This window comes from Stigmatopora nigra, chromosome 6 (genome assembly GCF_051989575.1).
Source record: "Stigmatopora nigra isolate UIUO_SnigA chromosome 6, RoL_Snig_1.1, whole genome shotgun sequence".
In the NCBI taxonomy this organism is placed as follows: Eukaryota; Metazoa; Chordata; class Actinopteri; order Syngnathiformes; family Syngnathidae; genus Stigmatopora; species Stigmatopora nigra.
Window position 1 is genome coordinate 12988554 of NC_135513.1, and position 15913 is coordinate 13004466.

The following is a 15913-nucleotide window of genomic DNA, read 5'->3' on the forward strand; positions in this document are numbered from 1 at the left end:
AAACGTCCGCGGGGACGAAACGTCCGCGGGGACGAAACGTCCGCGGGGACGAAACGTCCGCGGAGACGAAACGTCCGCGGGGACGAAACGTCCGCGGGGACGAAACGTCCGCGGGGACGAAACGTCCGCGGGGACGAAACGTCCGCGGGGACGAAACGTCCGCGGGGACGAAACGTCCGCGGGGACGAAACGTCCGCGGGGACGAAACGTCCGCGGGGACGAAACGTCCGCGGGGACGAAACGTCCGCGGGGACGAAACGTCCGCGGGGACGAAACGTCCGCGGGGACGAAACGTCCGCGGGGACGAAACGTCCGCGGGGACGAAACGTCCGCGGGGACGAAACGTCCGCGGGGGATGGAGGACTGAGTTTGACAGGTAAATTGAATTCCTGCAAAATATGTCATCAAATAGTGAAATAATCACATGTTTTGACATTAATTGAGCTAGCATTTTCAATAATTGACCAAGTATTTATTCTTTGAACTCTGATTGGAGGGGACGCAAACAGGGGGTGGAACTGGCCCGCATTGATTTTCCAGCATAAACCCCGCCACAATAAAGCAAACCATGTGTAAAGGAGAGTGAAAAGCAGTGGTACTTACTTTGAATCTGTTCTCGTTCCGTTCTGGCTCCATTAAAGACGACATAAGGATGACTTTGCAGGGACGTGGCGAAAAGTGGCTGCACGTTGGACTCCCTTGAAAGAGGACGGCATGAGGTTGTGTGACCGCGGCGTCATGATGCTGATGACTACGGCGGGGGCTTTTTGTGCCTTCAGCCTGATGACCATCGCCGTGGGGACCGACTACTGGCTGTACTCGCGTGGGATGTGCCGTTCCAAGAACCTCGGGGACAATGAGACGGTCCGCAAGAACGAGGAGGTCCTCACGCATTCTGGTTTGTGGAGGACTTGCTGCACAGAAGGTGAAATGCTGGAAAGAGAAGCAAAATTTAAAGTTTTTATTGCAATTTAAACACTTGCTGAAAGTGAATATATGGGAGCTAAGGGGAAAGTACATGAATGACGTTTATTGACATAGACTTTAAAAAAATAGATGTTTTGTGTTTCCTACATGACCTTTTTTCACATGTTGAAGTCATGTAATGAGTTAGTTCCCTTTTGGGTAACCTGGAGTTATCAATACTGCTCAATTGTGGCTGCATATAGGGACATTTTTGTCAATATATCCCTGTGTGTCTCTGTGGGTGGGGGGTGTCAAAAAGCATTATGGGCTGCCAGCAAAGTTACAATTTCAAAACAAAACAAATGCGGATACTTAGTTGAATTGTTAAAAATTTTACATGACTTTTTTCCCTAAAATATGACATAGTATATATAGTAAGACTTTTTCCCTAAAAAACAACATAGTAAAGTAAGGCTATTTTTATTTGAAAAAATGACAGTATAGTAAGGCTAATTTTCTTTTTAAACAGAAAATAGTTCCTTCATTTTCTATATTGCGCATCCATGCTTAAAGTGTGGACACTGTGGTGCAGAGGTTAACTCATTCGTCTCCCATGTGGGTGACCTGGGTTCAAATCCTGGCTGGGAAATATTTTCCTTTAGTTCTTTCTGTGTATTTGTAGTCAAGACCTTCCAATGATGATCATAGAAGTTGTAGTGAAATCGTGGTGTAGAGGTTAACTCACCCGTTTACCGTCGAGGTGGCCTGGGTTCGAATCACGGTTGGGACATATTTTCACTTAGTTGTTTCTTTGGACTTCTTGTCAAGACAATCAAATGATTACAAAGGAAAGTGTAGTCACTTGGTTGGTGCAGAGGTTAGAGCACTGGACTCCCGTCTGGGAGACCTGGGTTCAATTCCCGGTTGGGACGCTTTTTCACTTAGTTGTTTCTGTGGACTTCTTGTCAAGACACTCAAATGATTACAAAGAGAAGTGTAGTCACTTGGTTGGCGCAGAGGTTAGATCACAGGACTCCCGTCTGGGAGACCTGGGTTCGATTCCCGCTGCCGTCGTTTGGCTGAAAATAATTGGAAAGAAGAATTGGTCAATGGAATAAGACGAAGGGGGAAAAAAAAAGAAAAATCTTTTTAATTTATATTAAACACTTAGTCATACTTTTCAGCAAAAGGTTATATTCCGAACTGCCTTCGGCAGTTCGGAAGACACTTGATGGACCTGTATGTGCGAAAGGCGTTCTCGGGTCGGCCTTCGGCCGACCCTCGACCGCTTGCTTGGTCAGTGAACCGCCGACACCGGGAAGCGAACTCACGTTCTCTCGGTGCAAAGGCGAGTGTGCAACCCACTACACCAACTCGTGCCCCACTTATACATGGGTGTTGAAACATTTTATCCAAGGAAATGGGGTGAAACACTTAGTCATTTTTTGGACAAAATGCTTCATCCACCACTGAATACTTATACACTTAGACACTTAGACATTAATACTTATTCTTTTAACTGAATAATATTTGGAAAATCTTTGCCTTCACTGGGATTTGAACCCAGGAACACAGAGTTGGCAAACTGATGACTTATCCATTGGGCCACCACCCAGTGAAAGAAAGTGGTAGTACTTATACTTTTACCTCTTTCATTTACCTGAAACACTTAGTAATTTTTTGGACAAAATGCTTCATCCACCATTGAATACTTATTCAGTTAAACACTTAGACAAATATACTTGTTCTTTTACCTCAACAATTGTGGGAAAATCTTTGCTGACACTGGGATTCAAACCAAGGACCAAAGAGTTGGTAAACTGATGACTTATCCACTAGGCCACCACCCTGTGAGAGAAAGTGGTAGTACTTATACTTTTACCTCTTTCATTTACCTGAATAATAATGGAAAAATCTTTGCAAGTACCAGGATTTGAACCCAGGACCACTGAGGTGGAAGACTGATGACTTATCCACTGGGCCAACACTCCCCAAGATTGGCCAGTAGTATTTGTTGTTTTGTCTCTTTTCACTCCCAGATCATACTAAGTACTTTATTGTACTTTGAGTGGGAAAAGTTAGGGAACCTAACTAGACAAGGATTTGAACCCAGGTCCACAGAGATGGGAATCCAATGACTTATTCACTTGGCCACAGGCTCCCAAAAGTATGTAGTAGTATTTGTTGTTTTGTTTCTTTTCACTACCAGATCATACTTAGTACTTTATTGTACCTTCAAGTGGGAAAAGTCTTGCAAAGATATAGGCAAGAAACAACCAAGATTTGAACCCAGGTCCACAGAGTTGGAAGACAAATGACTTAGCCACTGGGCCACAGGCTTCCAAAGTATGTTGTAGTATTTGTTGTTTTGTCTGTAACAATTACTTGGTTAAACTTTGGGTTTTTTCTTAAAGTAGACTACAGAAAAATAATCCAAAATTTGTTTTGGCAGGAACTTTCCGAGGCGTTTGCAAGGACATCGACCACTTTGCGGAAGACGCGGATTATGAGCAGGACGCGGCCGAATACTTACTACGTGAGTTACGCTCATTTTGTTTGGAACCCCATCGCACTATGACAATAAAACTAGTATCTTTAGATTTTTTTTATCTTGATATTTAGCGTTCATATGAACCAAAGTTGTTGTTTTTTAGGGGCTGTTCGAGCTTCCAGCCTCTTCCCCATCCTTAGCGTGGGTTTGCTGTTCTTGGGTGGCGTGTGTGTGGCGGCGAGCGAGTTCTACAAGTCACGCTACAACGTTATCCTGACGGCGGGCATTCTTTTCGTCTCTGCAGGTGTGCAAAGTGTCCAAAATCCCAAAAAAGTGTCCTATGAAAGCTTTGATTTTTCAAGTTTTTTTTGTCCCCAATGTTTAAATATTTACTGTTGATTCATGAGAGACTTTAATATATAAGTACTGTTAAAACCAGCTCTCAAAATTATATTCACACGAGTTTAATATCTAAATATCTACTGTTGATTCATGAAAGATATTATATTATAAATTATATTCACAAGAGTTTAATATCTAAATATCTACTGTTGATTCATGAAAGATATTATATTATAAATTATATTCACAAGAGTTTAATATCTAAATTTAGACATTAAACTTTTGTGAATAGAATTTTGAGAGCTGGTTTCAACAGTACTTAGATATTAAACAGTATATAGATATTAAACTCTCTCTTATTAATCAACAGTAGATATTTAGATATTAAACTTTCATGAATATAATTTTGAGAGTTAGTTTTAACAGTACTTAGATATGAAACAGTACTTAGATATTAAACAGTACTTAGATATTAAACAGTACTTAGATATTAAACGGTACTTGGATATTAAACTCTCTTTTAGATATTAAACAGTACATAAATATTAAACAGTACTTAGATATGAAACAGTACTTAGATATTAAACAGTACTTAGATATTAAACAGTACTTAGATATTAAACGGTACTTGGATATTAAACTCTCTCTTTTAGATATTAAACAGTACATAAATATTAAACAGTACTTAGATATTAAACAGTACTTAGATATTAAACAGTACTTAGATATTAAACAGTACTTAGATATTAAACAGTACTTAGATATTAAACAGCACTTAGATATTAAACAGTACTTAGATATTAAACTCTCTCTCTCATGAATCAACAGTAGATATTTAGATATTAAACTCTTGTTGATAGCTATTTTCAACAGTACTTCCTCTCTGTCACCATTTGACTGGCGACCAAAAGTCCGGGCAACCAGGCTTCCAGGCGACCAAACGTCCGGGCGACCAAACGTCCGGGCGACCAAACGTCCGGGCGACCAAACGTCTGAGTACAATGTTTGATTGTCCACACATCCCCCTTTCAGGCCTGAGCAATATCATCGGCATCATTGTGTACATATCGGCCAACTCCGGGGATCCCAGCCAGAGCGACAACAAGAAAAGCTACTCATACGGCTGGTCCTTCTACTTCGGGGCGCTTTCTTTCGTCCTGGCCGAAATGGCGGGGGTGTTGGCGGTGCACGTATTCATCGAGAAGCACCGACGTCTACGGACCGACGGGCGACCCTCTTTGCTTAAATCGCCCGTCTCCCGCGGCTCGTCCAGCTACCGTAACCGCTACAACAACAACAACCGTTCCCGTAGGCTCAGCAGCAGGAGCAACCACAGTGCGGGCGCCGACTCGGCGTCCCGCTCTTTGCGAACATCCCTCGTGGGGGAGGCACCACTCCCCGGCGGGGCCAAGCGTGCCACTTCACCCCCTCTACTAGCCTCTGTGTTTGCACTTTACGCCCTGAAGGACGTCGATGGAACGTCAGACGGGCTGACGGCGCCACGGCAGGACGATGGAGACACCGTTCGTGGAAACTGTGGGGCTAATAGAAGGACCACTCCCGTCTGACACTTTAATACATAGTCCATGTTTTTGTTTGTTTAGAAAATGGCTTCATGTTTAGTTCCCTGATTTGTATTTATTTTTTTTTAATGATAAATGGAATATGAATAAATATTTGCAAAATACATTGTTCTTCCCTGTGGAATGTAGTAGGTCTTTACAAGCCAGCAGTGCCCTCTCGTGGTCAGTTATGGAAAATGTTTCCCTGGTTGATTACGGTCAGTGGGAAATAATAGGAAAATGGTAGTATATATTTAACAGTATGTCCCTTTTAAAGTATCAGAGATATATTTTAATTCTGAAAAAGTATTTGGGCAGAATTTGAATTGAATTATCTCCTTAAGTTTAGTATTTAGTTTATCAAGAGATAAGCAGGGTTTCCTTCATAAATTAAAAATATAATTAAATATAATTCTTAAATACATTATAGAACATAGAAATATTGAATGAAATGTTTCCTTTAAAATATACAAAAATAAAACTGAAAACTGTCCATGCAACTTAAATACTACTTAAACCAATGAATTGCCTTAAAATTAAACTAAATTAAATGAAGAAATACTGCAAACAAAAGTGTAAAACCTGCGAGAATGAAAAATAAAAACATATGATACTATATATATATATATCCTCAGTGATATGCTCTGGCACCCTTGCAAACTTGTTGAAGATAAGTGGAACAGAAATTGAATGAATTTTGACATTTTGAAATGTTTTGCATCAAAATTCATGTTATTTTGACAGTCTATTATAAAGAATTTAGACTAAAGTGCTTCAAATACTTTTTTTTTTAAATGTGACTCTGTGAACAGGAAGAGAAATGACTATCTAACCTACATCTCCTCCCACTTTAAGCCATAAATCTTTATATTTCTATGCCAGGCAGTACCGGTCATGGCAGGATTTAGCAGGAAAATTTCAAAATCCATTCGTCTCACAACAGTCAATGCAACGAAAAATCTGTGAAGGACTAAATGATTCTTTTCCAGTAAACGCAGGAAAGAGGGTGGGGGTCTTAAAAGGAATGTGATAAGGGAAGCTGGCGTCCTGACAGGAGTTGGGAAATCACTTAAAATTCCAAAGTATAAATAGGATCTCACTTGCATTGGAACGAAGGTTGGATACACGTTTTTTTTGTGTGTTTTCCTTCTATTAACTGTGAGTCATTGAATATAGAGGGGGGGGAAAGAGCATTTCCACTAAAGACCACCTTTTCCGGGACTACCCCACCACGTTTTCTTTTACTCTTGGGGTCATGTGACCAGGCATTCTTTTGCTCAACTTGGACTCAGGACACTTACTTTCATTTTCAGTGTTCTACAAAGAGTTTGAAGCAAGAGACGCCGCTTTTTTTTCCTCTTTTTTTGTTTTTTAATCTAGGAAAAGGACTGGAAAATGGAATTAAGGTCTTTACTTTCCATATTTTTGACTTTTTTTTCTTTGTCAGGATTTTGGGGGAACTTCTATGTGTTGGCTTGTGGTAAGTTTAAAGCTTTTTGCTTTCTTCTCTCAAAATTGAGGTGAAACTGAGGCCGTTTTTGTATTTAAAAACAGCTATGAGTTGTTTTTTTGATTTTTTAGATGGTAAATTAGCCACTAAAAGTTTTTTTTTTGTGAACAATGACTAAAATAAGGATATTGATTAACTGATGTTTTGTACAAAAACTTTGGCGAAATCTGCAAACTACAAAAAAAAAATCTGATATTTTTTTATCATTTTTATATCATCTAATCTTTATTTTCATCATCTTGTTTTTTATACTATTATTTTATGTTTCATTTTTAGCTTTAAGATACTTAAGGTACATAAATATGCATTAATAAAGCTTGTGAATTTTAATGAGAACAATTGGAATACATGGGGGTGGGGTTATATAAGTTATTTTACTTCTTTCTACACTGATTTTGAACAGATTTTGCAGGTAGTAAAGTAAAAATAGTGCCATAACGAAATTAATTCACTTTAGTGTTGTATGTTTACTAGATGAATGATTCAACTTTTTGTTCCAATAAACTGAAATCAATTGAAAAAGGATGTAGAACTTGATCTTACCGTGCGTGACCTTCAAAAACACGTGTGGCGTTTGAGGAAGTGGGCGGAGATCCGCGTGGAAGAAAAGATGACTCGGCCACAAAACTGAAACGAGAAGTTGAAAGTTGTTATGACTAAATAGGAAAAAAAAACTGAACTTTGTCAAGTAACGTCACAACTGTGTTTTTTTTAATTTTTTTTTTTAGTTAAGTGTGCCGACAACCCCGTGTTCACTCCGGCCAAATTATTTGTGGAGTTCGGCAGCTCCGCCACGGCCACCTGCGCCGTATGCCGGCAAGCGTGCCAAAATAGAAAATTTGGTTTGGAGAAATCCATTGGCAGGGAGCAACGACATGGGACCACCATTGTTTGGACGGTAGACAAAATGGACGATTGGCCTTTGCCCCCCTTGTGTTACTACAACGGCCCCAACAGAACCCAGTGCTGTAGCACACTGCACGTCACCGTGTACAGTAAGACCGTCATTTCTTTGTCTTTTTGGGAAAAAACAAACAAAAAAACTATGCCATCTTGTTTGAGTGGGAGGGCAGAATAATTGCCTCCTTGATTGGATTGGTGTCCATACATATATATACATACACACACATATATATACAAACACGCATGTGTATACATACACATGCATATACAGATCTATATATATATATATATATATATATATATATATATATATATATATATATATATATATATATATATATATATATATATATACATACATACATACAAACATATACATATATATGTATACATACACATACATATATATGTATACATACACATACATATATATGTATACATACACATACATATATATGTACACATACACATACATATATGTACATACACATGTACATACAGTTAGGCTATAATTGTCATATTCTTCAATACACATACATATAAATACATACACATACATATATGTACATACACATACATATACATACACATACATATATATACATACATTTTGATACATACACATATATACATACACATACATATATATACATACATTTTGATACATACACACACATATATACATACACATACACATATTTACACATACATATATATACACATACATATATATACACATACATATATATACACACATACATACACACATATATACACATACATATATATACATACACATATACATACACATACATATATACATACACATACATATATACATACACATACATATATACATAAACATACACACACATACATACACATACATACATACATACATATATAAGCACACATACATGCATACACATAGATGTACTTGCATGCACACAGTAGGTCTTAACACTCAGCAATTTGTTTTGTTAAAAACAAAGTGGATTGGATGCAGACCCACCAAAAGTCCATTAAAAGTCTTCCTCTTCATGGACACTTGTGAAAGTCCAAAACCCAGACAAACTATGTCAAAAAGTGAGCCTCATAGCCTAGCATAAAAATCTCCTTACATAGCGTGATTGTAACGTATGTTTATTCCAGTGATCCAAAAAAAGGCTAACAACGAAAACGGTTGGAAATTTGGGACATACCAAAGTGTATCTTACTTACTAACTGATTCTTATTTTATCTTGTCAGAGTATCCCGAAAAGGTGAGCCTGCTGTTAGATTATAACGGCGAAGCGATGGTTGAGGGCAACCAATACACGGCAAGATGTTACGTGGAGAACGTGGCCCCGGTAAAACTGCTTAACGTGAAGTTCTACCAAGGCTCAAATGAATTGCGCCATGAGCGCCTGTACAAAGACACAAGGAAGAAACCGGCCACCGTGACCTACAACTTTCAATTCAACGCCACTAAAGAGATGGACGGAAGCATCTTTTGGTGCGAGGGCCAGCTGGATTTGGAAAATAAGACCATGACGACATCATCCGGTTCCACCACTGCCATCGTTTTCTGTGAGTTCGAACCCCCAACTCGTCATTTCATCAACAGGGAGCTAATTCGTTCAAAACCCTTTGCAGATAAACCACAATTCCTTGGAAACTCCAACGAAACAATCAACCTAATGGTGGGAGATCCACTTCATCTCAACTGTTCCACCGAGGGTAACCCGATTCCCTTGGTTACATGGAACACCTCAGCGGCGGCCATTACGACTTTCGAAGGCGAAATCCTGTCGGTGGACTCGGTTACTACGGCAAACGAAGGACAATACACGTGTTATATCGCCAACAGGGTGGGAGGCATCACTGTTGAGTTTAATGTGACTGTACAAGGTGAGTCCAGGATTATTTTAAAATGTTGCTGACTTAAAAATGGTTAACTTGGTTTCCCCTATGTTCTTCACTTCCACAGTCAACTACAACATTATCATTCTGGGCTCGTTGGCAGCGTTAGCCGCTCTTGCCATTCTCGCCGTCGCCCTCGTGTACGTCTTTTACTACAGAATAACTCGGACTGGAGAGTACAACACGAAGGACCCCAATCGTTCAGGCACCAAACATGTGGCCTTGCCTGATCAGGATTTGTGAAGGCCGAGGTAGCAAAGGAATCAATCCGAGGGTTTTTTAACCTGACTTGGAACACTTTGACATAGGAGACTGAGTTCTGTTGTCTGGGGAGCAAAAATGAAGATACTGGGACTGATTGGTGCCTTTCAATTGGTCTCTAACTAGTTTGACGGATTTTTTTTCAAGGTTTTTTGGTCTTTTGGTCGCCGGTCTTTTGGTCGCCGGTCAAATGGTGACAGGGAGTTTACTGTTGAAACCAGCTCTCAAAATTATATTCATAAAGAGAGAGTTTAATATCTAAGAGAGAGAGTTTAATACAGGGGTGGACAAACTTTTCAGCCCGGGGGGCCACATAGACTTTAAAATTTTGACAGATGGGCGGGGTCAGGACAAGATACGATACATATAAAAAAGTGCATCCGTTAACAGTACATATGAAACATAAACAGGAAAAATAGGACAAGTATTAACATACTCATCATTCAGGTGAAAAAGTATAAAGTACAAAGTCAAGTAAAAAGGAATGTATTAGTAAAAATGTCATTTAAAATATTAAAATGGACATACATACTTTGTCATATTCCTACATAGTGCATTTTTCTGCTTAGCCAATTTATGCATTTTAAAATTGATAAACATTTTTGCATTTTGTCCACTTGGAATGAAATAATACAAAAATCCAATGACATTTATATCATATGTTTTTTACACAAGTAAACATATTTTGCTTTATTCCTACTATAATTTTAACAAGTATTATTTCATTACTTTTGTCACTTTACCATCTTTCCAATATTAAGCTCAGTCTCATAGCACTAATTTGAAAGTACTAATATCACTTTTGATTTTTACTTTAAAGCAAAAATATGCACTCAATGGAAAATACAGGCATTGCCAACCTAATTCCTATGAAGAATATTTTTTAAAAATGTATTTTACTTGTTTTTTTTTGGTCAGAAGCACTTACTATAGTAAAACATTTCTTGCACAATGACCGACCTTTCTTTCTAACGCTGACAGCAGTTCAGGGAATCCCAAAGGTAATAAATAATGCCATTCTAGGAAGTCGTTTTCTTGCCTTCCTTCCTCGAAGGATTTTTTAAAAACTTTTTTATGAGCTCATCTGTTAGTGACATAGGTCAGGAATGTCTATTTACATTTTTCGGGATGTTAGGTAATAAAGTGAGGTCATAAAATCCCCAAAATTGCAACATTTCACCACTACTGGCAATATTCAACTAGCTACTGTTGAAACACAAATAATGCTAAATATATTTTTATTTTACTGTGTCACTAAAGTGTTCAAATTATAAACAGAAATATAAAACACTGAAAAATCATAACACTGAGTTCTATTGCCACGTTGGCGTTTTTGATGCTATTACTTTGTGCCTGGAGGGCAAATAAATGTTCCCTATATTAAAAATGTGTACTGTGATTTAAAAAAAGTGTCTGATGTGTTAATACTAATACTGTTATGGAACATAAGTAATGTTTTTTATGGAAATATGGTCTCATCTTAATACTAATACTGCTATACAACATAAGTAATGTTTTTTTATGTACATATGTATATTTTCCATTAATAAAAAACTCCTTTCAAATACTCACATACTCATAACATAATAATAATGGTTGAGTCCTGAAATTGTTTATATACATTTTTTCTTAATAACATTGTATTAATAATTTGAAGATTTTATGTCATTTTATTGGGATAAACTTGATCCAATTAAATATTGCAATGTACATACTTGGATCTCGATTTCTTTGGCAGATCTTTATGGGATATTTAATATCTGATTTGATTATTATTACTACTTATCATATTTTGAAGCACGTTAATATCAAACAAATTACCAAACTTTTCGCTGTTAGACAAATACACGTGCTGCCCGTCAAAGTACCCACCAGTAAAACGAAACCTCATTGGTCAGCTAACAAACAAACCGGTCTTTCAACCAATCAAATATCAGACATTACACATGCGAAACGCTCACCATTAACAACTCCTTTAAAGCCGAAAATAGGATTTCTATAAACAGCTTGTGGCCATCTAAGAGGCTCAAAGAGGCGCTTAACTTGCACTTACCGTATTTTCAAATCGCCAAGTTGATCAGAACATCGCAGGGGAACACTTTTGCACCGGAGGATGAGCAGCACCGGTACAGGGACCGGGATCGATTACAGCACCTGGGATCACATTGACGTCTCGGACGATGATGACGTCACCAGCCCGTACGTCGACACGCCTAGTTTGTTTCGGATGAGACATCGGGTTGGTCAAAAATGTGCCCAACAACTTGTTATCTTAACCTATGTTAGTTATACCTAATAATTAGCAATTAGATCTCGATCTTCACCTAGTATGCTAGTTATACTTTACTTTCAGTAATTAGCCACTTGCATTAAAGTGTGCAATGCAAGAAATCCCATAAAAAGTCATGTAATTGTATATGGTCATTCATTTTTCTGACCCACTTATCCTCACAAGAGGGTGCCGGAGCATATCCCAGCATACTTCAGGTACAGAGGTGGGGGGCATCCTGATTTGGAGGCCAGCCAATTGATTACAAGCCACAAGGAGATGGAAAACCAATTACTCATAGCTAGTGGCAATTTAGAGTGTTAAAATTATCTTAGTTGCATGCATATTTTTAGAATGTGGGAGTAAACTGGAGTACCCAGAGAAAACCTACGCAAATCCAGGCAGAACATGCAAACTCCACACATTGAGGACCGACCTGGGATTAAACCCACAACCCCATAACCCTAATCCTATCCTTTTTCTCGGCAAAAGACCCAAATAAGTGATAATTTCGGACTCGAAATTTGGCATTCTGCCGTTATAGATACATCACATCACCCCCTCGAGCAGATCATTTACCTCTCACTGTCAATCACTTACCTTCAGTCAGCCAGTAGGAGGCAGATCACCGCCCAACGTCTTTTCATATTACACAGAAGGGATGGTGTGTCGTGCTACCGCAAGTTTAGAGTCCTGAGGGATGTAGGAAAAAAACTGTCAATACACAGTATTTTTAATGAGCCTTCATTCATTCTGTGTTGACAAAAGGTTCGCCTGGAAAAGATGGCAGAGTTCCAGCAAAGGGGAGAAGACCTCCAAAGCAACTTCAGCGAATGTGGCAGGCTCCTGGAGGAGGCCCAGGAACGACTTCAAGTGATGGAAGAAGGCAGCCAGGCCGACGAGGTAGAGCTCATCGAGGTTCGGGCTGAAGTGGAGAAAATGAGACAAGACAAAAAACAGTTTGAGAAAATGTTGGACCAACACAAGCATGAGGAAAAAAGGCTTCCTTGGAATGTGGATACCATCAACAAAGAAGGCTTTAGCAAGGTAAGAAGACAATATTTGTCCTAAAAAGTACTTCATAACAATACAACGACGTTGCTTGCAGAGTATTGTCAACATGAAGGCTGAGAAGGCGCCGCAAAATAAACCAGGGGAGGATGAGAAGTTTGTGGAGAAGCATGCCAAGGAAATAAGACACTTTGGTAAAAAATTTTTTTTTTAAAAATGCATGTAAATCTGTAATCAACAACAGTTTAGTCTTATATAATGAATGAAATATGGTGTTAGACGTTAAATCCATTATGAGGGAATACAAGTGTGTTTAAATATGTGTAAAATTGTTAGCGGCAGATTGAATAATTGATATTTTTTATAAACATAAGGTATGTTACGGCGCTATGATGACAGCCAGAAGTATCTTTCGGACAATCCGCATCTCGTCTGCGACGAGACGGCTAACCGTCTCGTGGCGATCTGCATCGACTATGAGTTGGATGAGGTAAGATCCAATATTCAATCACAATGACACAATCACAATGAGGGAAAAAACTGTCCTCAAGCCTATTTGTTCGTACTTTGTGAGACTTATAGGTGGTATGGGTCCCTGACAATAAGTGGTATAAGGCTATTTTGCCCTATGTAACATTTTTAGAAGCTTGAAATCAATTGGAAAAAAATATGGACAAGGATGTTGTCAAAAGAAACAGAAATATTTATATTATGAGGTTTCTTTTACAGTGGTATCAACAGATTTTCAAAATTAGGATTTCGGGTGCAAAAATATGTGATCTGGATAACTCTAACGAGGATAAAGTCAAGAGAAAAGCGCACCTTTTTGTTGTTTAGAAGCACGGTCTGATGGAGCAAGTAGCCCACCAGGCCATCGTCATGCAGTCCATCTTGAACTTGGGCCGAGCGTTAAAAGTGGACCCTCGGGGGTGCTTCAGACACTTCTTCTTGACTATGAAGGTCAGCAAAAACAAAACAAAAAAAAGTCTTCCTTTTACCCACATCTACTTGCAATTGTGCGTCGCAGAGTGCCGACCGGTCAGACCGTGACGCGCTGGAGCGTGAGCTGGAGTCCCTGAAGGAACGCGTAAGGAACTGCGCCATGATGACGATGGAGGAGGCCCGTGAGGAGCTAGAGGAGGAGGAGAAGGAAGAGAAGTTTAGAAGATTAGGGCCTGGCGGTCTCGATCCTGTCCAAGTGTACGAGTCTTTACCCAAGGTAAACGTGCACGACCTTGCCTGGGAAGCTCTATCAGTGTCAAAGTGGCGGCCCGGGGGCCAAATCTGGCCTGGCGCATCATTTTGTGTGGCCCGGGAAAGTAAATCATGAGTGGTGACTTTCTGTTTTAGGATGAAATTAAAATGAAGAGTATAGATGTATATTAAATTTCTTATTTTTCCCCTTTTAAATCAATAATTGTCATTTCTTAATTATTTTTTCTGTGTTTTTAGTTCAAAAATCATTTTGTAAAGTCTAAAAAAATACATAAAAAAGCTAAAATAAACATTGTTTTGCATCTCTATAAAAAACAGAATATTCAGAGCTTTTAACCCAGTTCTTTTAATCCATTTAGATAAAAAGAAATCTAAATATTATATCTAAAATGGTCCGCCCCACATAAAATCAAGTTGACGTTAAAGCGGTCCGCGAACCAACCCGAGTCTTACACCCTTGGTCTACTGAGAGTTTCCTGTTTCACTAAGTTTGCACACAAACATACGGCGTATTGATTTGGATATGCTTCACTGCAGATATACACACACATACACACACACATACACACACATGGTTCTGACCCAATGTGGTTACCCCATCAGGACATGCAAAGGAGTTTCCAGGAGAAGAACGTGGAGATGCTGCGCGAAGCTGTGGCCAAGCTGCACCCCGATGTGAGTATATACTATGGCAAAACAAATAATACAAATATCATTATTAACTTATGAAATATTAAACTCTCTGGAATTTCGGTATTTCATTTTACATCAATTCATTTTTAAGTACAAAAAAATAATTTTATGTGACAAATAGCCATCTTGGTGGTGATTTTATTTATTTTTTTTAACCCTTTTTCCGGAGTAATTGAACATTTTCATTCAATTCTTAAAAGTTTTTAATCACCATTATTTATATACACCCCATAGTTAACTTGTATTTAATATTTTTTTTATATTTAAAATACAAAAATGATGTGTGTATATATGCTTTACTGGTGCTTACGACCCTGAAATCATGTCTAACCGCAAATTATATGCAAAAAAAAACCTAATTCCGACGTCTATAACAAGTGAAATCGGCCTTCAGAGAAAAAAAACGGTTTACTTACCCATTTGAAATGATTGACAGTTGACCACAATGACTTGGCGGTCTCTCCACAGGAGGGCAAGTATCACCTAGCGAGGTGCGTTGACTCTGGATTGTGGGTGCCGGAGCCTGGAGAGGATGAAAATGACCTTTAAACATGTTATGATTAGCACAGTGGAGTAGACTATAATCATATGTACTACATCATGTGTAGTGAATAAGATATATTTGTTTCAAATAGCATCAAAATGAACCATTTGTCAAAATTCTACATTCAAGATTCACTTTAAGTAGAAATTTGCACTATAATTGCTTTATTTTAACTATAAATAGTGCTGTTTTTGTGTTGTCTATTCAATAAAGCCAATTTTATGCTACACCGTTATCATTATCTTCGAATTTGAACATCTTATACCATATTACGTCTACTTCCGAGGATACCGAGGAGGAGAAT

At 38.5% G+C, this 15913-nt stretch overlaps 3 protein-coding genes and 1 long non-coding RNA gene across 5 annotated transcripts; 3 read left to right on the plus strand and 1 right to left on the minus strand.

Moving 5' to 3' along the window:
* The first annotated feature begins 604 nt into the window (after positions 1-604).
* LOC144197897 (voltage-dependent calcium channel gamma-3 subunit-like) lies at positions 605-5317 on the plus strand. The gene is made up of 4 exons (XM_077718597.1): positions 605-925; positions 3359-3442; positions 3561-3701; positions 4772-5317. Exons 1-4 carry the CDS (start codon positions 715-717, stop codon positions 5305-5307), a joined length of 972 nt encoding a protein of 323 aa, XP_077574723.1. The 5' UTR covers positions 605-714; the 3' UTR covers positions 5308-5317.
* On the minus strand, positions 1677-13067 carry LOC144197902 (uncharacterized). Its single transcript, XR_013326613.1, has 4 exons — positions 12747-13067; positions 11931-12090; positions 7355-7438; positions 1677-1985 (listed from the first exon to the last, which is right to left on the minus strand). It is a non-coding gene; the product is annotated as an uncharacterized LOC144197902 (long non-coding RNA).
* LOC144197895 (intercellular adhesion molecule 4-like) lies at positions 6411-10293 on the plus strand. The gene is made up of 5 exons (XM_077718594.1): positions 6411-6781; positions 7540-7806; positions 8963-9283; positions 9350-9604; positions 9684-10293. The coding sequence occupies exons 1-5, from the start codon at positions 6697-6699 to the stop codon at positions 9857-9859; spliced, it is 1104 nt and encodes a 367-aa protein (XP_077574720.1). The 5' UTR covers positions 6411-6696; the 3' UTR covers positions 9860-10293.
* On the plus strand, positions 11859-15836 carry LOC144197896 (hsp90 co-chaperone Cdc37-like). Of its 2 annotated transcripts, none has more exons than XM_077718595.1 (8): positions 11859-12116; positions 12915-13193; positions 13255-13351; positions 13532-13647; positions 13995-14117; positions 14185-14376; positions 14976-15047; positions 15534-15836. In XM_077718595.1, the coding sequence occupies exons 1-8, from the start codon at positions 11991-11993 to the stop codon at positions 15612-15614; spliced, it is 1086 nt and encodes a 361-aa protein (XP_077574721.1). In that variant the 5' UTR covers positions 11859-11990; the 3' UTR covers positions 15615-15836. The 2 variants fall into 2 exon arrangements, with proteins under 2 accessions (XP_077574721.1, XP_077574722.1); XM_077718596.1 differs by having other exon boundaries at positions 11880-12076.
* The last annotated feature ends 77 nt before the right edge of the window (positions 15837-15913 follow it).